The following is a 25395-nucleotide window of genomic DNA, read 5'->3' as shown; positions in this document are numbered from 1 at the left end:
TAGACCTGCACAGCCATGTCTCACATATTCTTGCCCACTGGACAGGGTTATCCAGCTTTTGCACAGTGCTAGAAAAATCTGTCTGACCCTAGGGCTAGACGATTTCTACATACGTGTGATGTCATAACTCATGTTTTACAACGATTGACGTCATAACTCATGGTATTCAAAATTCTGTTTGCCATTTCACTTTTTAAAAATATTTAAACAAATTAATATTTTCAACTTTATGTTTATTGTTTAGTTGTTGGATTTTTATGTCGTTGCATAAGTTGGACTATATTTTTCAGCATATGATTAAATGAGTTTCATCGTTTGTAGGTGAACAGTTTACGAATCGTTCAACAATAAACAAATTAATGTTTTGTTACTGTAATTAAATGGGCAAGAAAAAGAATCAATCACTGTTGTGAGGTATAGATAAGACAATTCCAACCCTCAGGGCAAAATGTTTTTGTAAAGGCCTCGGTAAACCTTGGCCTTCACAAAAGACATTTTGTCCCTCGGGTTGGAATTGCCTTATCTATACCTTGCAATGGTGATCGATTCTATTATTATTATCCATATGGGCAGAGAAAAGTGGGAAAACAAAAATGATCTTTCCCTAGGGAAGAAAAAAACATTTCTCCCCTAGATATATTTTTACGTCATAATCAGTGCTTCACTATAGGCTTTGAAGTCACACTGTTAGGTGATCGTTTTAGTGTGTGCAGCGGTTAATTAAGTGTACAAATATTTTTCATGGTGACAGTCACATCAACAACTAGTTGCGTCATCAGTGATACATACGGCACATCTATGACACAACAATGCCTCTTGTTCTCAACTTGCAAAATTGTTTTCAATAAGAGTATCATTTGAAAATCTTCCATAAAATGATAAAGATTGAAAATGGGTGATAAACTCGCTACTCGGCAATACTGTTTATCTTGCACTTCTGAAGGCCAACATTACTTCACTCGTGCAAAATCAACGGTATTGTCTCGTAGCTCGTTGACTATTCTCTAATTATGTACTGGATGGTAAATAAATAAATCAATCAACATAAATGCTGGACATTTTGTGGGTTTTTTAAATGTGCATAGACTCAACTAATGACTCTCTCTCAATAACATTTTGGAATGAAGGAAATGTTTTATTTAACAATGCACTCAACACATTTTATTTATGGTTATATGGCGTCAGACATATGGTTAAGAACTACACAGATATTGAGGGAGGAAACCCGCTGTCGCCACTTCATGGGCTACTCTTTTCGATTAGCAGCAAGGGATCTTTTATATGCACCATCCCATAGACAGGATAGCACATACCACGGCCTTTGATGTACCAGTCGTGGTGCATTTTGGAATGAATACCATTACCCCCATCCATCAACAGCCTATTATATGATCAGTGAAAAACAATGTAATAATGTCACGGTTTTAGAATGGCCGTATTAATATAGTAATCCCCTTATATAACTACCCGTAAGTGAAAACAGATATAAACAAAAACTTGTTTCACTGTATTAATATCAAGTGTTTTTACTAAAGTTGGGGAAAAGGGAGATAACCACATAAATTGCTTGTTTGATATAAACTATAGTGCATGCAGTGGCTTTATTTCCCATATATGGTTATGACCCCCAGCAATATAGAGTAATTGAATAATGCCTCTCCAATTTTTATATTTTTGCCAAACATTGTCCTTTCAGACGTCATTTAATACTAATGACCTTGAAAATTTCATAAACACTTAGCAGGAGCTGTAATTATAGAGAATATACAGTACCAGCAATGGGAGACAAAAACCGACCAACCCTGAATATAAACATACTAAACATACTAAAGACGGGAAACAAGCAAACCTGAAGAGGGTTGATGCTCAAAGATTTCTGAAAACACTCTAAGGCATCATCATACTGAAAAATAAAATCATCAAAACCATTAAAGCATTTTAACAGAATAAAATGTAACTGTATAAAAAAAACCCAGAAAGCTTCCCCCCCACAACAATTCATATTAATTAATTAATTAATGCCTATTAGGTAGCAAATGTAACTAATCACTTGGTCTAGTAAATTAGAGAAAAATGTCACTGCACTCCATGATTAACATTAGAACATGTCCCAATTTATTTGTGAAGAGAACGTAAATCATGCATATCATGGCTTAGGTACTATAATACCTATTTGGGAAGTGACTTGACTGTACTCCATAATTAACATTAGAACCTGTACCTGTTTGTTTGTGAAGTGAATGTAAGCCATGCATCTCATAGCTCGGGCACTGTGGTGATTTGATAGCTCCCAGGCTTTCTGGTAGCACTTCATATCTTTAGTGACATCTCCAAGGAAACAATACAGGATGGGCGTCTCTTTCACTTTCAGCTGCTCTTCTATCACAGCTTTGGCCTTCAAGTGAAAAGAAAATAACATTTACAAATGATGGGAATGTATATTATTAGAGAAAAACATTTACAAATGATGGGAATGTATATTATTTTCACTAATTCTGGCCTCTCACCATAATGCATTCCAGATCAGAATCCGTCAACAGTCAAACCATGTGTCAAGGGTATCCAGCAGACGTAACTTGCAACATTTTGCTGTAGCCACTGACGGCTTGCACAGCCATCTGATTAGTCTCAACTTAACCACTGTGGAGATTTGATCAACAGACAACCATGACAACCTCCATGGCTGTGAAGCTAAACTTCCCCTGATGGACCAAATCCAAAGATGAAGCTGTCAACAAAGTCAAAGTGCATATCACAAGACTTACTTCAACAATGTTGCCAGGGAAACCCAAATAAAGATCTTTTCATGCGAATTGGTGCAGTAGGTTCAAAACCTGCCAACTGACACTGGGTGTTTTTAAATATTACAAAATACCTTCCTTAAAATCTGCACCGAAGGTGTTTTCCCAAACATCATCAAACAGCTTAGTATCCTTGATGAAATCATAGCCACACGCCAAGAAGATTCAAATACAGTATCTAAATGCACAATCTCAAGAAATAACCTTATCAACGACTTTTAACCACAACATCTACTCATGAACATGGAATACAGTGTGGCTTTTACCGACTAACATCTCACAGACACAGGCAGATGTAAGATGGCTGGTCACTGGTAGTATCTATAGTCCATCCCATCTTTCTATAAAAATTGTTTTTTTTCTAAATAATTTCAGTTTGGTTTGATGTAAAAAGAAAAGTAAAAGTGTTTTGGAAATAAAAAATAAAAAAAAACAATTTTTGTGTGCAATTTACAAATCAAGAGCTCAGAAATAAATAACTTGCAGTAAATTTCATAGTATGAAAAAAGGCATTCCCTGTGAGACAGATTATAGAACAGCAGACCTCCGTGAACTCAACAGGTCTGCTACAGATGGAGTGAACTAAGATACAAACACCTCTAGCACCATGGTGGGTAGAACATTCATCTCAATCAGATACAGTTCACACCATGCAACTGTTTAACCAATTTGTTAAACAGCTGTTTGTATGTTTCAATCAAGTCTTGTAAGGGGCTATAGTATATCTATAACACTACTATCACAAGCTATACACATATGCCACTCATGTATACAAACAGTACCCAACCACTCACTGACAAGTGAACTTATCAGTCTGGTGTTCAAAATGTTAAGATAAATTTACAAAACATCTTTTATTTACAGTTAATATGTTAAATATATTTAACTTGTGGGTTTTTTTATAAACAGAAGGCATGTCTATAAAATCCAAGCACTTTAAAGTATAAAATCACATTCACAAATTTCAAACACACACATACACACACACACACGAATACACACACACACGAACACACACTCACAGTCACAGTCACACACACTGTTACATTTCAAGATGTGTGTGAATTCCATACCTTCTCTAGTTTTTGCAGTGTCTGATAGCATTCTATGACCTGTTCCCACATTTCCAGTCTCTCAAATATATCGAGAGCAGATCCTATAGCTCCAAGTGACAACAACAAACTGGCCAGCTCCCGCTGTTAAAATAACATGTTAAAATCAGACATTTTGTAAAACATGCACACAACACACACACACACTTATTTCATATGTGTATTCACAATGTACACCAAAGAGTTGTATACAAAGTAATATTTTTATATTAATAATAACTGGATTGCTGTGAACAAGAGGATACATATACAAATTTACCAAATTAGGCTTGTTCAAAAAGTGAATGATACACTGACTATAAAAATGTATTAAGGTTGTAGTTATATTTGTTAACTTCACATCACTGATTTTGTTTTGAAAATGGGTACTATTAAGTGGACACATTTATATACGATACATTTATATACGACTCTTTGGATACATTTATATATGAAATATCTGGCTAATAAGAGCTGAAAAATATTCTCTTTCAGTGTTATCGTTATTATTTATATGCAAATTTCTACAGGCAGAATAGCACATACAATACATTTAATATATCAGTTGTGGAGCGCTGGCTAGAAATAACACTGTGGTTCAACAAAATCCCAGTCAGTGCAGAACACTGAATATTAAATTGCAACATATCGTTTCATAACGTTTTAAAATTACAAAGCTAACACAATTTCTAGACTAGTTTAACTTTTGGTACCCTTTTCAGGTTTAGTATTAAACCGTCTGTTGTTGTTTTGCAAGTACGTACCTGCAGATTCCATATGGTTGGCACGTTAGTCGCGTAAAACAGCGAGAGTCTTTGAGAAGGAGATGGAGATGGTCGGTACATCTGGTTCACCAGCTCCTGAATTAAAACAGAAAATGGTCAAATCTGTCTATCAAGGCACCCACAAATAACAACAAAATACATCTTTATATAAATAGTAACAGAATACACCTTCATACAAACAGCAACAGAATACACCTTCATACAAACAGCAACAGAATACACCTTCATACAAACAGCAACAGAATACACCTTCATACAAACAGCAACAGAATACACCTTCATACAAACAGCAACAGAATACACCTTCATACAAACAGCAACAGAATACACCTTCATACAAATAGCAACAGAATACATCTTCATACAAACAGCAACAGAATACACCTTCATACAAACAGCAACACAATACACCTTCATACAAATAGCAACAGAATACACCTTCATACAAACAGCAACACAATACACCTTCATACAAATAGCAACAGAATACACCTTCATACAAACAGCAACAGAATACACCTTCATACAAACAGCAACAGAATACACCTTCATACAAACAGCAACACAATACACCTTCATACAAATAGCAACAGAATACACCTTCATACAAATAGCAACAGAATACACCTTCATACAAACAGCAACAGAATACACCTTCATACAAATAGCAACAGAATACACCTTCATACAAACAGCAACAGAATACACCTTCATACAAACAGCAACACAATACACCTTCATACAAACAGCAACAGAATACACCTTCATACAAACAGCAACAGAATACACCTTCATACAAACAGCAACAGAATACACCTTCATACAAACAGCAACAGAATACACCTTCATACAAATAGCAACAGAATACACCTTCATACAAACAGCAACAGAATACACCTTCATACAAATAGCAACAGAATACACCTTCATACAAATAGCAACAGAATACACCTTCATACAAACAGCAACAGAATACACCTTCATACAAATAGCAACAGAATACACCTTCATACAAACAGCAACAGAATACACCTTCATACAAACAGCAACAGAATACAAATACACCTTCATACAAACAGCAACAGAATACACCTTCATACAAACAGCAACAGAATACACCTTCATACAAATAGCAACAGAATACACCTTCATACAAACAGCAACAGAATACACCTTCATACAAATAGCAACAGAATACACCTTCATACAAACAGCAACAGAATACACCTTCATACAAACAGCAACAGAATACACCTTCATACAAACAGCAAAACACAGAATACACCTTCATACAAATAGCAACAGAATACACCTTCATACAAACAGCAACAGAATACACCTTCATACAAACAGCAACAGAATACACCTTCATACAAACAGCAACAGAATACACCTTCATACAAATAGCAACAGAATACACCTTCATACAAATAGCAACAGAATACACCTTCATACAAATAGCAACAGAATACACCTTTATACAAATACAACCCCTGCAATTGCCCGTGGTAATCGGCAATGCCGTGGAGATTTCCACAGTTTTTCGTTCTCTGCGGCATTACTTTTGCCGTGGACTATATTGGAATTTGTTTTCAAGATGTATTTTTTCCTTATTGTTAAAAATAAAATATACTTTGTGAACAGAAAACAGATTAAAAGTAAATATTAAAACAGTAACTGCGCCGTTATTACTAAGTATCTGAATCTCAGCGTCATCGGGCATGATCGTAAATATATGTAAATTACCCGCATTAAGCTAGTATTAACTAGGTCATTGAACTCTGTTGACTGTTCATAGCACATGCATTGCAGGGACCACTGGATTGCAGGGGGGGGGGGGGGGGGGTGACAGCTTATACACTGTTGAACCATGGCTATGGTGCATTAAGGGTGCTTTATTTTGAGTAAAATGTTTAACAAAAACTCCTACAAGTCACTTGAAGTGTTATGGTTAACCTGATGATGAAATATTTTTAAAAATACATATATATAATCAAAATTTCTCAGTCATTCATACTGGCAAAACATGCTACCCTTGTCTGGTCCAAAAAAAAAAAAAAAAAAAACTTTACCGATTTACTTGGGCTTGAAAGGGGGGCATTTGGTCTTTGTGATAGATTTCCTAACAGAAATTATGCCGTTATTAACGAAAATTAGTTTAATTCTATATTGCATTAAATATATTCTGTCACTTTGATAAAAAAAACTTAAAATATAAAAATTGAACTGGTATGTCACTATGGACTGACTACGCTGTATATGATAAACTGTCATCCCCTTGCCACCCCATTGTCCTTGAACGTTCATGTCATTCATGTGTTAACTGTTATGTTACTTTTAATCAACGAATACCGCCACTGACATGAATAAATCTTACAATATATATTGGCAAACAACACAAATAACAAACTAATCATTCAAATTTACTTACAATCCAGAGTTTCAAACAAAATTTCTGTGGAAAATGCCGCGGACATAATTTTTCCACAGCAAATTATTTGCCATAGACATTTTCTTAATTGCAGGGGTTACAAATAGCAACAGAATACACCTTTACATAAATAGCAACAAAATACACCTTTATATAAATAGCAACAAAATGCACCTTTATATAAATAGCAACAAAATACACCTTTATACAAATAGATACAAAATACAATTACAGTAGAACCTCGCTGGCTCGACCTCGGAAGGGTCGAACACACCGCAACGCTCGAAACAAAAATGAAGTCCCGAGTTTTTTGTTCGGTAAACCCTTATATTAACTGCTGATGGGTCGAACACATCCAGGATAGACTATAAGCCTTCGCTCGAACTAAATTATCGGTCCCATCTGTGTTAATAGCTATATTTCCCTCGAACTGGTAATCCGTCAAATATCAAATGGTAAACCACCAAACAGGACTAACAATTGCTGCGCTTGCGCAGTTGGTTATTACAACCTTAGGATTAATTATTTAGGCAGAACAAACTATAGAAAGAAAGAAAGAAATGTTTTATTTAACGACGCACTCATAAATGAATCAGACCATCGCAAAAATAGCATTGCAATCATTTTGTTACCACAATTGTCATGTTGTTTGTTGAGTGGCTATTGGTAATGATCTTTCAAGTACATCTAGTGTTACTGTATTTGTTAGATGAACCGTGATACCAATCAAACAATTAGTGCACAAACGGGCCTCAGCATAAAGCGTTACTTTGAACATCACTACATTTCTGGAAAGTGGACAGTGCTGAGTTTTTTATTGTTGAAATATTCAAATTGTTTAGTAATTAATTCATGTAAATACAGATTACGAATTTTCCATTTTATTTCAGTGCACTTACATCCATTACACAATTTGTGTCTAATTCAACTTTCTAACTGATGTTACGGAAATATCCGATGTTGATCGAATGGTTCGGTCAAATTACACGATGGGTCGAACACTTTCTCGAACACCGACGGGGTTCGAGCCAATGGGATTCAATTGTATGTAACAATTATTGCTGCAAATTGATGTTAGAAAAATTACGAAACAATCTACCTGAAAATTGAGCAAACATCTGTCATGTGCACAACTCATTTCCTAGTGATCTGATAACACAAGCAACGCCAAGGTTATCATGCTAGGAATGGAGGAGTTATCAGGCAGTGACATAATAACACTTCGAATAATCATGTAGGGGTTATCAGGTCATAGGAAGCATGGTTGCATTATAAGCCATGTTAACAGTCGACTTTCAATGGATCATTAAAAAGTTCAGTGTAAAGTAGGGGGGGGGGGGGGGGGGGGGGAGGGGATGAACATCCAACCAAACCAGTTCTAGCCTTTGGCCCACAAACGAGTCCTAGCAACTGATGAAGAGAGTGACAGCAAAACCAACAACAGTAGGGAAATATCATATATTTTGCTGACAATACTACTATACAAAGAGGAAGCAACAGATTTAAGAGGGAAAAGAGATACATATATCTGTTTCATATATCACATAAACAAATTTAAATGTCACATTTTAATCAACTGTACGTGACCAAATATTGTACATTATGTAAATGGACCTAACATCCTTCCCAAATGTATCAAACTATTGTTTAATCTGATAATACTAATACCAACCTCAATCTGACTCATGGAACGTTCCACTGTTCTGCATCTAGTCTTCTGAAATTTTGACCTCAAGACAAGGGCCATAATTGAGGTACACCAATTTGTCACATGGGGTAATATTGTCTGAAAAAACAGAAAGAAAAGCAAGCATGTTTTAAACCAAAAACATTTAATAATTGCTTGTCTATTCTTATCCTAAACAAATTTGGATGTTATAATTTTAAAAACGATTCACACCCAATATCTTTCCATGTTTGTCAGTATTTGTCGTGGGATAAATGGGTTGTAATTTACATGTAACTCACACAAATATAGGCCATTATTTCTTCCTCTGTCAATCTTTCAGCTGCCACACTGCGTCGATAACTTTCCCTGAAAAATGCATGTAATATAATTAGACAGGACATCAAAGTTAATCTGACCTGATTGTAATGTATTATGTAATGATAAATTTAGAGGAATTAACATGAAGTAAATACAGTCAAACCTGTCCTAGCGGCCACCTGTAATCAGTGGCCACCTGTAATCAGCGGTCACCTGTCTTAAGCGACTCCTTTGTCCCTTCCCAAACATTTTTAATGTAAATGCACTTGTAATAAATCGGATCCCAAATCGCTAAAATGCCTGTATTAAGCGGCCACAGAAAATGTTTACTATTATATGAAATGGATATTTTAACAACAATAAGGTGCAGCAAATAACCAGTCTTCACACCTTCAGGAATACTAGTATCCATTCAGTCCCGACATCTCTACTGTGTATCAATTAAGAAAGTATGACTCTGGAATGTATCTAATTGCCTCTGGGCTTGACATTTGTAGATTCACATACTATGACAATACACTGCATGAAGTAGGAATAAAATAATTAAATGGAAAAAGAGAACAAACTTATTGAGAACAATTTCTGAAGGAGGAGACATGTCGAAAGTCGATTTATACATGTAGTAAATTGTGGATCAAACAACCTTTAATTAGTAGTACAGATGGCAAAAAAAGAAACAACAATAAACATTTTAAGACTGTACATGTGGCAATCTGTAATCAGCGGCCACCTGTCTTAAGCGGTCATTTTTTCTCTACTCCCTTGTATGAGATGCCATATAACCATAAATAAAATGTGTTGAGTGTGTCGTTAAATAAACTATTTCCTTTCCTTCCCTTGTGTGACCGCTTAAGACAGGTCTGACTGTAGTAAGTGGACTCACATGACACCGAGAACGACGGCCTGTTCAACAGGTGACAGCGACACAGACAACTCTAGATCCTGGTTGTCTCCAGAAAACTGAACCACATCTAGCACTGTATCATCATCCAGAGCCACAATCTAAAATAAAACAACCCATATTCACGATGAGAACAGTAACCAAGTTAGTACTGTTACAATCTAAAATAAAACAACCCATATTCACGATTTGAACAGTAACCAAGTTAGTACTGTTACAATCTAAAATAAAACAACCCATATTCACAATAAGAACAGTAACCAAGTTAGTACTGTTACAATCTGAAATAAAACAACCCATATTCACGATTTGAACAGTAACCAAGTTAGTACTGTTACAATCTGAAATAAAACAACCCATATTCACGACGAGAACAGTAACCAAGTTAGTACTGTTACAATCTGAAATAAAACAACCCATATTGATGATGAGAACAGTAACCAAGTTAGTACTGTTACAATCTGAAATAAAACAACCCATATTGATGATGAGAACAGTAACCAAGTTAGTACTGTTACAATCTGAAATAAAGCAACCCATATTGACGATGAGAACAGTAACCAAGTTAGTACTGTTACAATCTAAAATAAAACAACCCATATTCACGACGAGAACAGTAACCAAGTTAGTACTGTTACAATCTGAAATAAAACAACCCATATTCACGACGAGAACAGTAACCAAGTTAGTACTGTTACAATCTGAAATAAAACAACCCATATTCACGATGAGAACAGTAACCAAGTTAGTACTGTTACAATCTGAAATAAAACAACCCATATTCACGACGAGAACAGTAACCAAGTTAGTAGTTACTGGAGTTAACAGCAGGACACGTCTTATGTTAGATCATTTTGTATAACATACAAACACCCCAAATCTATAGGTAAATTAAAGAAAACATTTGTAAGGCCCAAAACACATTGAAGCTGGGTCTGGATCCGGAGAGTGTGACAAAAATGCCATGTCTGGTATATGTTGACGTCTGGGTCTGTAACTATTACCTGTTATCAATATAATAAGCAAATTTTCTATGACATCTGTTGCCAGATCTGTAGTTGATGCCAGCATAGACATGGTGTGTTTTGTCCCATTTGATTCAATGTGTTTCATTTTGGACTGGTACCATACTTGCCAGACCCAGATCCGATGTGTTTTGGGCCTAAAGCAGGCTTTAGGCTGAATCCCCATAATTATTAGCAGTTTTGCAAATTTGGTCAGAAAATCAGCAGCCAAAAACAAGTTTCAATTAGCCAAACAGCATCTGCAAAGGGCAAATGATTTTGAAAGTAGCTTTTTGGCTAATTGATAATGAAATATATTTGCAAATTCACATTAGGCAAACGACTGGCTAAACTCTTCTAAAGGTATATGTCAGATAATCTGAGCACAATCTGTATTTCGGGTAAAATGAACAATGCATTTGAAAGTGTTAAATAAAGATTGTTTTGCACCACAATACCTTTGGCAGTGTGAGACTGTGGCAGACAACCTGTAATGATGACTCGCCAACAGCTCTCGTCTCCTCTCTTGTCACCTGCAGTATAAGCTGGGCTTTTTCATCTTGCTGAAACCGAGTTCTTTTGCCCATTGCACCTAAGAAGAAAATACATAAATTATTTATTATGTTCAAATATAGAGGTTATTACCAGAGTTTTTATTCCTAATATATGACACTGACAATCCTGAAACACACAAAAGTAATAATCTCTTATATAAGCTCAAACTTAAAGTACATATTTTTGTAACCTTCATACTCAACAATAATTAAATATCCTCTATCATATAATAAGTAGCATATCCAATAAAATAACATGATTGTGATATTTTTCAGATTATATATTTTTTTATTAAATGCAAATTAACCACATCACATGACTAATTTTATTGACATATAAATGAAATTAGTATGACGATGCTCCAAAATTAAATGCATATAGTCAAGAAACAAAAACAGTACAATAGCGATTTTACATTGAAATTAGGACAGAAGGAAAACAACGTTCTAAAAAGATTTGTATTTAACCTGTAAGTTTAACTTCGAGTCCTGAGATCTTCTTTGCAGTGTCAAAATGTTCTCGTGCCAACTTGATTTCAAAGTACGTATGACAGACATGGCCAGCCTCGAGATGAAACATCATACTAACATCTCTAAAATGTCAAAACACAAGTCATATTCCACATATTAATCATCATGACAGAATTATTCTAAACAAAATGTATTAAACTGTTCAAACTGGATAGGTCTAGGTCTCTGTCATCACCGAATACTGTCTTCCTCTGCACCACGACTGGTATATCAAAGGCTGTGGTATGTGCTATCCTGTCTGTGGGATGGTGCATATATAAGATCCCTTGCAACTAATGAAAAAATGTAGCAGGCCTCCTCTCTATGACTGTGTCAAAATGACCATATGTCTGACATCCAATAGCTGATGATTAATAAATCATTGTGCTCTAGTGGTGTCGTTAAACAAAACAAATCCTCTGCTATGGTTGTCAGGATTTTGTGCTCACTGGAAGCCCTTATTTCATTCCAAATTTAAATCAATGTCTCCACACAATGAAAGTTATAGTTAAACACTTTCAAACTCACTCAAAATATTTTTAATAATTTGCCACTGACCCTGGCCAGGAGAGGTATATCTTTGCAGCAGCAAGCTAAGAGTTAAGTAAAGTTTGTTTTATTTAACGACGCCACTAGAGCACATTGATTTTTTATCTTATCATCGGCTATTGGACGTCAAACATATAGTCATTCTGACACTGGCGGTGATTAATAAAGTAAAGTTTGTTTTATTTAACGACGCCACTAGAGCACATTGATTTTTTATCTTATCATCGGCTATTGGACGTCAAACATATAGTCATTCTGACACTGGCGGTGATTAATAAAGTAAAGTTTGTTTTATTTAACGACGCCACTAGAGCACATTGATTTTTTATCTTATCATCGGCTATTGGACGTCAAACATATGGTCATTCTGACACTGGCGGTGATTAATAAAGTAAAGTTTGTTTTATTTAACGACGCCACTAGAGCACATTGATTTTTTATCTTATCATCGGCTATTGGACGTCAAACATATGGTCATTCTGACACTGGTTTTTTTTAGAGAAAACCCGCTGTCGCCACATAGACTATTCTTTTACGATAGGCAGCAAGGGATATCTTATTTGCGCTTTCCACAAGCAGGATAGCACAAACCATGGCCTTTGTTGAACCAGTTATGGATCACTGGTCGGTGCAAGTGGTTTACACCTACCCATTGACCCCTGCGGAGAACTCACTCAGGGTTTGGAGTCGGTATCTGGATTAAAAATACCATGCCTCAACTAGGATCCGAACCCAGTACCTACCAGCCTATAGACCGATGGCATAACCATGACGCCACAGAGGCCAGACAAAGAGTTAAGAGACATGACAGTGATAATGTAAACATGCTAGTAACAACTGAAAGATGCGAAACACTGAACTACAAAATGACACATTTCGGGATTTAACCGAAGTGAAATACATGATAAATATTTGGTGTTTAGCCTAGACAACTCATGATTACAATACATAACTGATTAATTATCCGTATGAATATTTCACTTCAGTAATCAAATTAAAACAGCTTTAATCTAAACTGTAACCTAATCAGTGTTTCTGCCAAAGGGTAAAACGGGTATGGTGCCACACCCAAATTTTTGGCAGATTTTTTTTTTTTTTAAGTTAACTTTTTGACAAAATTAATTATTCTTATCATTACTGTATGCTTTCCTTAACCCTAACCCTAAACTTAACCCATTTTCTTTCTTAGGGAGGCCTCCCATACCTCCTGTTGACTGTGGTTGAATTCAATTCCATAACGCCATACCCAAAAATGTCTTTCTGGCAGAAACACTGCTAATGGAGAAGATGCTGCTGATTCTCAGTGATTCCCTACCGCTGTAACACGAAGATGTGATCGTTTAGTCTCACACTTCATCAACGTGAAACAAAAATCAGTGTCAGACATGTGGAACAAACAGGTTGTTTAAGTGCTTACCTACAACTGTCATCTGTCAGCAGTGGCTCTCTGTTGGAAACTAAAACAAACATTAATAATAACAATCTTATTTTTACTACATACATACATACTGTTACATGTAGACATGAAACATATAATCTACAGAACAGTAAATCATACATGTATTTCGAAGAAACAAACAGCAAAAAGTGATATATTAACTTTCAGTAAATTTGTGTGATCATGTAATGTGATTTACACACATTTTACTTACAGAATTTAATGGTTCTCAACACACAAAAAACCCTGCAAAGACTACTGATTTACCATAAATAATACCCAAATTGCCCGAGATATTCCCCTTGGATTTCAAAACAGATTAAAGCTTGCTTAAATGCTCATGCTGTAAACATGGACTTGACTGTACTTACATTTATAGATTTCTCCATATGTTGGAGGGAATTTGATAGTAGCTCAATTTTGAATTTGGGCCTGTTGCAGTCACATTCACTTACCGGTAGTGATAATACAGTATTGTAATTTAGGTGTTAAAGGTTAACTTTACAATAAATTAAATTTAAAACTAAAACAAATATTTTTGTCTAGTCAAATATCAGATGACATGTATATTTTCATTTCTAATAAAGGCTATTTAAGTTTACAATTTAAAAAATAATAATTTGAAAATCTTTTTCACAAAAAGTGAAAAGTAAAACTTCTTTGACTATAGTGACATAATTCACATGATTTTCACAGACTGCAGCTATGTCATCATTGTCTAGTGTAGGCATTTTGTAATATACTTCGTAAAAGTAGAAATATATAGTCTGCATATGGCACTGTCATGAAATAACATTTTATGATAAAAAAATTATGTTAAAATATATGAGTATATGTTATAATTTGAATACGATTTAACATGGTTTGGGTTTTTTAATAAAAAATTAATCCAATTGTAACAAGGTTAATTTCACCTACAGTTGACAGAATTCTATAAGGAACACTACTAAATGAGTACTGTGCATGGTATGATACATACTATCAGTTATCAGATGGAGTGACGTCTCCTTCAGAGTGTGAGATTTTTCATCAAGGATCTCCTGGTGTACGACTGCACATCTCAACAACCACCAGTCAGCTGTCTGTAAAAGTTAAAGTTTGTTCTGTTTAACAACACCACTAGTGCACATTTGATTTATTAACCATCGGCTACTGGATGTCAAACACATGGTCATTTTTGACACAGTCATAGAAGAAGCCTGCTACATATTTCCATTAGCAGCAAGGGATCTGTTATATGCACCATCCCATAGACAGGATAACACATACCACGGCCTTTGATATACCAGTCATAGTGCCCGTCTGTCTGAGTTCACATATAAAGTTGAAAGACTACTGTTTGCTGAATGACTTGTCGTGGTGTCACACTGAATCACACTGGTTAACAAAATGATTAAGATATAAAGGCAATGACAGAAATTTTAACCAAGTTTTAAATGACTCTGACCTTACTCTGGAGTCGCATTCAATGACCTAGAGGTGTGCAGATGAAAAACTATCACTTGGTGAACAACCATACCAAATATGAAAAGCCATTAATTTAAGCATTCAAAAGGTTATGGCAATTAGAAAAAATTCAACTTAACTGAATAAAACACTATAAATGCACAACAGAATATAGCCAATATGTACCATATGTCTTTAATAAGTTTTAACCTTCTGACTACTATACGCGAGATATCTCACAGTATCTCACGTCACAGTAGTCCACATACAGTGTATACTCCAATTCATATTTTCCCTTCTTTTTGCATATGGCACTCACCGGAAATAATAATAGAACAACAGAAAACAGATTAATTGAGAGTACTGCAATTCCTATCCCAATATTTCGGAATTGTTATTGTTGGTAAAACGATCAAATGTATTATGGAATTAGCTGTCACAATCAGCTATTAATTCCTGAAAATGACTACGACATTCTGCCACTGATGTCAAGTGGAAATACTTGCTGAAAACCACTTTTTCAACTCAGAATTCCCAGGTATTCTCCATTGAAAAACTAAAGCTGACATTTGTTTCCAAAACAAATTATGGTTAAAAACCCAGTGATTGGGAATAATGGACATAAATACTGGACATCTGGCCACAAATGCCTGTAAGCAAATGTGACCTTTTTGATTTTTGGCCTAATTTTAATCAACATATCTAAAATATAAAAATTTGAAAAACCCATAAAAATAATACTTACTGATTCAGATATAAACTTTATTTTATGCATTTATAAACATTTTAAGTGAAAATATGTGATTAAAAGTTATTAATTGTACCCCTCAACATGTTTTTTGTAAAAAATTAATCCAGTAGTCAGAAGGTAAAACATGGGCGAGTGGGAGAGTTGATATTCGACCCTAACAAACTTTAAGCAAATTTAACATGAGTTTAACCAAATGTTGATGGATGGACCCCTAGACAGGACATTTTGTGTTACAGACTTGTATTGCACATTGCATGTGAGCCAAAAAGCTTAAAGTTTTTTAAACTGAATTTACCTGTAATTGCTTCAAACGGTCCTGACATTCGTGGAAGATGCACCGAGCTATGTAAAGATATGGAACGAATCTTGCAAGTGTGTAAAGTGAAGAACCATCAACTTCAAGCTCTTTGGTTACCCAACTTTCAAGGATCTGAAAGTATTAAAACATATTTAACAAACTACCCAACCAACTCACTAACACCATCGTTAACTATGGAACATTTGAGCATAATTGCTTGAGGAAGAGATGGTTGAAGTTGATGCTAAGTAAGAACATACAGTGGTGGCAAAAATAAAACAATTTTAACAAATTAATTTGTTTTTAATATTTCACTTATCACATGAATGAACAAACTGATTAAACTGTGTGTTGCTCTATCAACACTTTTCAATGGCTTGTCAATACTATTGAAAAATAGGTTACCATTTTACAGGTCAGACAAGTTACAAGTAGGAAAATACATATAAAAATTATAGCAATTGTGCCAGAGGGAAATCACTTTTATCCAATTTTTTATGAGTATCAGAGGATACAAAATCATGAAAATCTCAAAAAGAAAAAAAAGTGGACGATGTTCAATTACTAAAACATACTGTATACGCATATATGTTCACAAATAAAATATATGGCAAAAATTGCAAACATGCTGATTGAACTGCACATCGAATTAAGCGTCAACTTATTTTCGATTAGCTGTGAATAATGTTTATAGATAAAAACCATATTACATCATACTTCAGTATATAAATTATGTTAAGATAGGCACATATGTGTCCGCGACTGAATGGTATAATAAATGTCAGGTGTTAGTGCTGATAGATCAGAATCCATCGGAACAGTTCCCGTTTCAGACATGTGTGCTCATATCTTTGTGATATTTCCTGAACGCTGGAGTAATAAATATAATTTTTGAACTATGCTTATTGGATTGCAGAAACATAAAAGAATTTGTTATTTCCGTAACATATTAGCTTTATCCCTCTCAAGTCAAATGGTAAATGCAGCTTAATAAAGCCTTAGACATTCTTTCCTTTGTAGGATAAAGCCAATATATTTAGGCAACAACAGGTTATTCTCTATATCTAATACCTGTTCATCCTCTTTGAACTGTTTGCCAAGGAATGTTTGTGGTGGGTTGTCGGAGAATGGCCCAACCCAGTTGTTTTGAACAAACAACTGAAGACATGATGCTCCCACTATCAATACATCCAGCTGTCTGCAATGAAAAAACATCCATGTATTCATAAAGTATAAGATATTACAGAGTACTATATTTCGTATTAAGCAGGAGTGGGATTTAGCTCAGTCGGTTGAGTGCTCGCTTGAGGTGCTTGCTTTGCAGGATCGAACCACCTCTAAGGATCCATTCAACTGATTGGGATTTTTCTCATTCCAACCAGTGCACCACAACTGGTCAAAGGCTGTGGTATGTGCTTTCCTGTCTGTGTGGAAGGTGCATATAAAAGATCCCTTGCTGCATTAGGAAAAATGTAGCAAGTTTTCTCTGATAATGAGTCAGCAATTACCACATGTTTGACATCCAATAGCCGATGATTAATTAATTATTGTGCACTTGTGGTGTTGTTAAACAAAACAAACTTCGCATTAAGGGCTGTGTAGCCAATAAATGTGAAAAGTGTACATGTAGGCCTATGAGTAAGGACAAACTCAACACAGACTTTATGTTAAACATGCTCAATTGTTCATTGTTCCTTTGGTTTACTGTTTGAATTGCGTCATAGTTTAAAGTTTAAAAATAAATAAAATTGTAAAAATAAGAGAAAATTTATGTTCAATTTCTAAAATAATTTTAAAGAAGCATTTTTCCATGTGTCAACAATGCTTGAAACAAAATTTGCTTGGAATTAGTCAAGTAGTTTTGGAGAAGAAATTGAAGAAATTAAATTAAATACATTTGTCTACACTATAGACCTACTGGTACATGTTTAGCAAACTTCATCCTCATGCTAATGATATAAACAAATTAGATAAACCATCTGTTGACCTCTAAATATATGAAGGCATTCAGTTATAGCATTTCTGTAAACGTGTGCTGACATGAGAAACCCGTCAGATGTCGGATGTCAAATAAAATAAAATACACAAAAAGTTTATTATTTTCCCCCATTTTTGTCATAGTTAAAAAAACCTTAACTTTCATACAAAAAAAATGAAAGATTTAATTTTAATTATGCAAGAATTAACCACTTATTTGGCTGAGCTTATTGTAAAATGGAATGGTCATGAAATCTACTTTCTAAATATAGCAACTGCACAGAGATATCTGTTACATAAGAGTAATGCACATGCAGACAATTTACATGGCAAAAATCAACAATTCTTCCAAAGTATAAATAAGCAAAACGTGTTCATCTGTTTAGTTTATAAACTAACATATAAATGCAGCATTACTAAGACTGTGTATGCTGTAATAAGAAACACGAAACATTTAAATTGTGTTAAACTGAGACAAACAAAGTCATGTAAAAACAAAAAGAAGAAAAACGTGCCAGCTCAAGTTGGTTAGGGTGGGGGGTGGTTCAGTGTCAAATTCTTGTCAGTGGTATATACAGTTAAAATAATTACATGATTACACAGTACAGAATAACTCAGTTGATGTATATTATGTTCTTTTTAAGTGATTATTTGAACCCATAATTAATGGGGTTTTAGGGATAAAACTTGGGAGTACATTTTCTCAAATTAATAATCTTCAATACAAATTGTTCAATATTTTAAAATGTTTTCATCCCATTTAATTAATTAAAGTAACACTTTTCTCTGTAGTATGTGCTTTATCTTATGCTTTCAAAAACTCTATTTTAATTTTTATAACATTTTCACATCGCAGGTTTTTCATGCTGTCACACAAATAAAGAAGATTTGTTTTAATTGACTCTTTGTGGGTCAAAATGACCGCATCCAAAAATTTGTTTCTCCATGTGTCAAGGAAGTTTTCATAAACCTTGGCTGGAAATGTAGTTTTGGGGAAGAAGTACACAATTTGAAAAGTTTACACAGGACGCCGGATGAAAACGACTCAGGTGACCTTCAAAAGTGGAATTTATTGTGAATAAGTATTACCAAAAACATATAAATCCTGCACATTGCAATCAGAAAATAAATTACTCACAAACTTTGCACATCACGATCTTTTTCTGACAGAAAATGGTCAACATTTGCTTTGATATCAGAAAGCAGATTTTCAGGGCCTTTCTCTGCTGTTAAGATCTTCTGACCAATTGGATGACGCAAAACATCCTCAAAGTTCCCCTCTAGGAAACTACTGGCTAATGGCACAGTACTGGGAACATCTGAAATTAATTAAACAATGTGAGCACATATTGTTAGAAACATTACACAACACAGTACTTTCCCCAGAGAGATAGTATGTGCTTTCTTACCCCACTAAGTTCAAGCACATCAATGTAGACCTAATTCTAGCACTGTGTCGGCATGTCACTGTGAATCAGAAAAGGAAAAAAAGAAAGAAAAGGAACTGTTATGTTTTAGGCCCATTCATTATTTGGTGGCACAGTAGTTAAGCCATCAGACTACAGGCTGGTAGGTAGAGGGTTCGCAGCCCGGTACCAGCTCCACCCAGAGTGAGTTCTTAAGGTCTCAATGGGTAGGTGTAAGGCCACTACACCCTCTTCTCTCACACTAACCACTAACCAACCAACCTACTCAGGCTACTGTCCTGGACAGATAGCCCAGATAGCTGATGTGTGTGCTCAGGACAGCGTGCTTGAACCTTAATTGGATATAAGCACGAAAATAAGTTATCAGTAGTAGTGTTTTAATTGCTAGCGCACTTGTTCTGGTCAGAGTACTGGTCAGTGACTGTGATAGACTAATACACAGCCAGGTATATGCTTGTATATGGTTTTTATGCTTGGCAATTAGGTCAGGTCATAGGGCTTAACATGCACATTCAGAGTAAGCTGTTGTAGCGCACACCTGTCATGGGTGCAGGTATCGGCCCATGCTGGCTCCTATATCCAGGACAGCAAAGGGTTTGGGGTGGGTGGAATTAGGGACCACCTGTGCTTGGCAAGTGCAAAAGATCACCAGCAGCCTGACCAGGGTTGTGGTCCTATTGAATTTTAAATGTCTCGTAGGATCACGTCCAAAATATAAAGATTATGCAGTTTTCATAATGTAATTTTGGCACATAATTGAATGTACTGTAGGATTAAAAAAGTCTGTTTTATTTAACGACGCCACTAGAGCACATTGATTTTTTATCTTATCATCGGCTATTGGACGTCAAACATATGGTCATTCTGACACTGTTTTTAGAGGAAACCTGCTGTCGCCACATAGGCTACTCTTTTTACGACAGGCAGCAAGGGATCTTTTATTTGCGCTTCCCACAGGCAGGATAGCACAAACCATGGCCTTTGTTGAACCAGTTATGGATCACTGGTCGGTGCAAGTGGTTTACACCCACCCATTGAGTCTTGCGGAGCACTCACTCAGGGTTTGGAGTCGGTATCTCGATTAAAAATCCCATGCCTCGACTGGGATCCGAACCCAGTACCTACCAGCCTGTAGACCGATGGCCTGCCACGACGCCGGTTCCTGTAGGATTAAGTTCAAAATATAAAGACTTGCAGAGTTTTAATGAGGTAATTTTGGCACATAGCTTGGATCAGTTCATCAAAAAAAAATGTAAAGGAAAAGAAATGGTTTATTTAACGACGCACTCAACACATTTTATTTTATTTTAGTCATATCAGCAATCTCCGGCTGAAAAACCACTTATTTGGCTCCAAATTTGTGACATGTCACATGATAAGAATTCAGTCTTTTGTGTCCACTGACTGTCTTCTCATAATTTGTCCTCAATTGCAGATTTAATTGGTCATAACTGATAATTTTTACTTACTGACATATGTTTATTCAGCAATTCCTAATAAAAGATTATAAACTTTGCATTTTGTTAGGGATATCACCGTTTATAAAAATAACAGAAATGGTAGTGTTCATCATTAAATTGATTTATTTTGGGTGCCAAAATATTTACACTACCTTTAAAAAACAAAACTACTTTCATCAACCAACGATATCAATGTGATCGATTCACTTGAAGACGATAGAACTAAAATATATATATATATATATAAATATGTAGATCATCTACAGTCAACGTCCCTAACTGTGTTAAGCTTCAAATTCCATTCAGTTTGGTTTTTTGTGCATGGTTCACACAAACAACATCCAATTTGTTGTTGTCTGCATGTCGTTCAGGGACCAAAATTTTAAAACCATTGTAGGGTGTGACGTCACTACAGCACATGCCATAGTGACGTCATAGCTTACGACGATTTTACGATTTCGTAGGCTAAGATATTGCTTCGAAAATACGGGCCCCTGGAACATTTCCATGAACTAACTACAAACATTTATAAAACCCCTTACAGCATTAATTTTACTAAGTCATTTTTTGTGTATTCCTCAAAATTACCATATTTGGCTCACTTGAAGTTGAGTTAAAGGCATACTGTCACGGATTTAAGGACCGTATTTCTCTAAAAATGGATAATAAATAAAAATTACATTAATTGTTGAAAACCAAATCTAGCTATCGCATCACCTTAACTGAACTATGATGGAGTGAAATCCATGTCATCCCTCTCAGCAATTTTAGTTTTTGAATTATGGACCATTGCCATAATTCATTTATTTTTACAAAATGGCATTTAAAAAAATGGAGTATGGTGGTTACGAAGATGGTTCAATAAAGTACATTTAGGAACAAATCAAATTAATTTTGTTCAGGTAACACTTTGTTAGACCATTAAATAGGTCAGTGGTTTGTGACAATATGCCTTTAAAATGAAGGAATCTAAAATAATATACTGTTCCATCACATAACCTCACACATGGCCAAGTAGTTGAATTTATGTGATTTTCATCCCTCCCTCCCACTTTGTTAGATTTCTTTCTTAATTATGTTCGGTTTACAAGATTCATTTTACGTCCATTGTTAATATTTTTACGTTAACTCATGCAGTTATTGATTTTATTTTATGTACCATAACTGAAAAGTAAAGACTATTCTTTCCATAAGTATTGTATCCATGTGTTTATCGTTAGCTGAACACAGTTTGAGTCATCAACAGTAAATATTTCTGTCTGGTTCAGCTACCATACATAAAAGTAAATCAACTTAAGTTCATCAAGATAATTTAATAAACTTTGAGTGTAAATGCACTGGAGGTTTATGTTGATGAACTAAGTAAGCGTATCCATCGTACCAACCTTTTCATACAAGATATTAATAGGCAAAGAAAGGGATTGGTCTATACATAGAGCTTTCAAATGTTTTTACGTTTGAGTTCTTTTGTATGTGTTTTTTGTTAGTTTGGGTACTGTTGTTTTTTTAGGGGGAGGACCCCTACAGTTCCTTTATTTTCTCCCAGGAAAATCACCGGAAATGTTAATTTTTAACGTACATGTAGGCCTACAATACTACTACATGTAGCCCTGTTAATGGACCAGGAAGTGCTATTTCTTCTTCCGTTGATAATTACAACATTATTGGTCCTCATATGCTCGCCTGATTTAAAACGTAACAATAAGTCACGCACTCCATTCTTTCCGCCTCTGGACACTTATATTTGGTATTAAACTTGACAACAATCACTTTTCGCACCCTTGTTTTGGCTTTGTACACAATGACAATAAGTACTGGTATAGCATATCTTATCGTAATTTCACATGAAATCCATATTTCACTGATGAAAAAACAATGATGTAAATCATTCTGTTAACAGACCAGGAAGTTTTGTTTTATCATTTGTTGATAAATGTGACATCACTAGTTTGTGCGTGCTCACGAGTTTTAGAAAAAATGTGACATGTGCGACTATTGATTACTCTACGAGGTACCAGGCAGTTTCGCCCCCAAGCCAGTTCGCCCAGGTCTGTTCACCCCCAAGTAGGATGTCAGTTCGCCCCCGCGTGCTTAACCAGTTCGCCCCCACAAAGGTACCAGTTCACCCCCAAAAAGATAATCCCTCAATTAGAATAAGGCTCACCAGAAGAGGCCATATCGAATTGGAATTACGGTTCAAAGCCCTTTTAGGTGTTAGCCGAAGATGCATAATCAGCATCAAGGTTATGAAGCTGACTAACCATTGTTTTAAAATCAAATAAGTTGAAGGTTTATTTTATTTTATTTGTGAAAGTTTATAGATGCTCATAATTCTTTTTACTCAAATTATTTCTTTATTTTTGAAAAAGATCCTATCTCTGGCAGGAATGGATGTTTCAATAAATGTTGATAATGTGGTTTATATGTGTAAAAGTGCTTTTTATATTAATTAAACTCAGGGGCATATCATGATCTGGACCTGGGGGGGGGGGGGGGTTCGAATATGAACCAAGTGGACCTTTTTGTATTTTGTTTTTGCACTACCCAAAACTCCATATTTATAAACCTGTATCAGTGTATGTTTTAGTACTGAAAGCGGACTATTTGCCCCAGCCTACGCCCCTGTTAAACTGTTGATTATATCATCGATGCCGGACTGACTCATGATGCCTCCAAATCGTGGAAAGACAACAATCCATCCCCTCTAAGAAAAGAAACACACACACACACACACACACACACACACAGGGCGTAACATGCCTCTAGAGGAACAATACAATAATTGTTTAAAAGTAACAAATAACTGGGAGTTGGGGGCGAACTGATAAATAGTTAGGGCGAACTGGTACATGGGGCGAACAGGTCAAACTGGGGGGCGAACTGACTGGGGGGGCGAAACGTCATAATCATGGATTCGCTCTACGATACCTTTAGCGCGTTTAACCAGATATCGCGCCATAATATAAATATCGAGACAACACCACTAAACAATTACCAGTGAAAAATGGATGGCTAGTTCCTGAAAGAATAGCTAGTTCAACTTTTCTCAAATCATTCATTTTAAAAGACTTTATAATGTTATTAACATGCTTTCACGCCTTTATGGAGGCTGACATCATGAATGTTGCATTGTGGGGGACGGCCAACCTACATCCGGGAAGATAAACAGTGTTCTTATTATCGCGTAAAAAAAAAAAAAAAAAAAAAAAAAATAGTGTAGTAGACAAAATTAAATGGCGCTTGACCATGGTGAAAATAAAATGCCAACCGGGCGGGTTATGGCGGGGGGTGTGGGGGAGGGGGGGGGAGGGGGAGAAGCCACACGGGGATCTTGCGAGTTCTCATCCCTGCCGAAAGGAGCATAGTAAACTTAAAGCATGGTTTTTTTTTTCAATCCCCGACATCACCATTCACCAATATGCACCTGATATCGTACAATAGTGTACCCCCCGTACAAATATAAACTTCAACAATAGGTTATAACTGACAACAAAAATAAAATTATAACAAACAAACACAACTTCAATATTCGGTTCTTTCTTCCCTATTATTATTTTTAAATTTAAAATACTCCGCAACATAACTTTCAAATAACACACGATCTTGAAAATAAATACCAATATTTAAAAGACTACACGTGTACGTCACACGTTTTCAATGTGAAAATGCATGACCATCCATGATATTATAAGATGCGGTCTAGCAGACTTTGGCCCAGGCCAGAAGCCAAGGAGCTTCTGGGCTAGAACGGGCGTTGTTCCTCTAAATAGGTCAAGGCTATGATGGGCGTTATCCCTCTAAATAGGTCAAGGCTAGGGCAGCCGATGTCCCGCTAAATAGTTTCAAGCCCGGTCAGTAGGTCAAGGCTACCGTCTCCGTACCTAAAACTAAATTAGGTCCTCGACATGGTCACGAAAAGTAAGTCATGCATAAACTAAAACAATGTGTTCGTGCACCCCACCCCACTAGTTTTGAGGCCGCGTTT

The 25395-nt window shown here is 35.6% G+C and overlaps 1 protein-coding gene across 1 annotated transcript in view; it reads right to left on the bottom strand.

The window, feature by feature from the left end:
* LOC121370585 (tetratricopeptide repeat protein 27-like) overlaps positions 1-24901 on the bottom strand; it is a 39435-nt gene extending 14534 nt beyond the window's left edge. Inside the window, exons 1-15 of the mRNA XM_041495903.1 lie at positions 24406-24901; positions 19662-19842; positions 17618-17744; positions 16544-16678; positions 15031-15133; positions 14031-14070; positions 12023-12147; positions 11459-11592; positions 9979-10097; positions 9077-9143; positions 8781-8894; positions 4657-4752; positions 3875-3997; positions 2222-2395; positions 1850-1903 (exon numbers count right to left, since the gene is read on the bottom strand). Coding sequence (XP_041351837.1) covers positions 1850-1903; positions 2222-2395; positions 3875-3997; positions 4657-4752; positions 8781-8894; positions 9077-9143; positions 9979-10097; positions 11459-11592; positions 12023-12147; positions 14031-14070; positions 15031-15133; positions 16544-16678; positions 17618-17744; positions 19662-19842; positions 24406-24469 — 1656 coding nt within the window. The 5' untranslated portion in view covers positions 24470-24901. The remainder of the gene's footprint in view (positions 1-1849; positions 1904-2221; positions 2396-3874; positions 3998-4656; positions 4753-8780; positions 8895-9076; positions 9144-9978; positions 10098-11458; positions 11593-12022; positions 12148-14030; positions 14071-15030; positions 15134-16543; positions 16679-17617; positions 17745-19661; positions 19843-24405) is intronic.
* Between the last annotated feature and the right edge of the window lie 494 nt (positions 24902-25395).

Source organism: Gigantopelta aegis, chromosome 4, assembly GCF_016097555.1.
Source record: "Gigantopelta aegis isolate Gae_Host chromosome 4, Gae_host_genome, whole genome shotgun sequence".
NCBI lineage: Eukaryota > Metazoa > Mollusca > Gastropoda > Neomphalida > Peltospiridae > Gigantopelta > Gigantopelta aegis.
The sequence above is the reverse complement of the archived record's forward strand: the minus strand, read 5'-3'. Positions and strand labels throughout refer to the sequence as shown.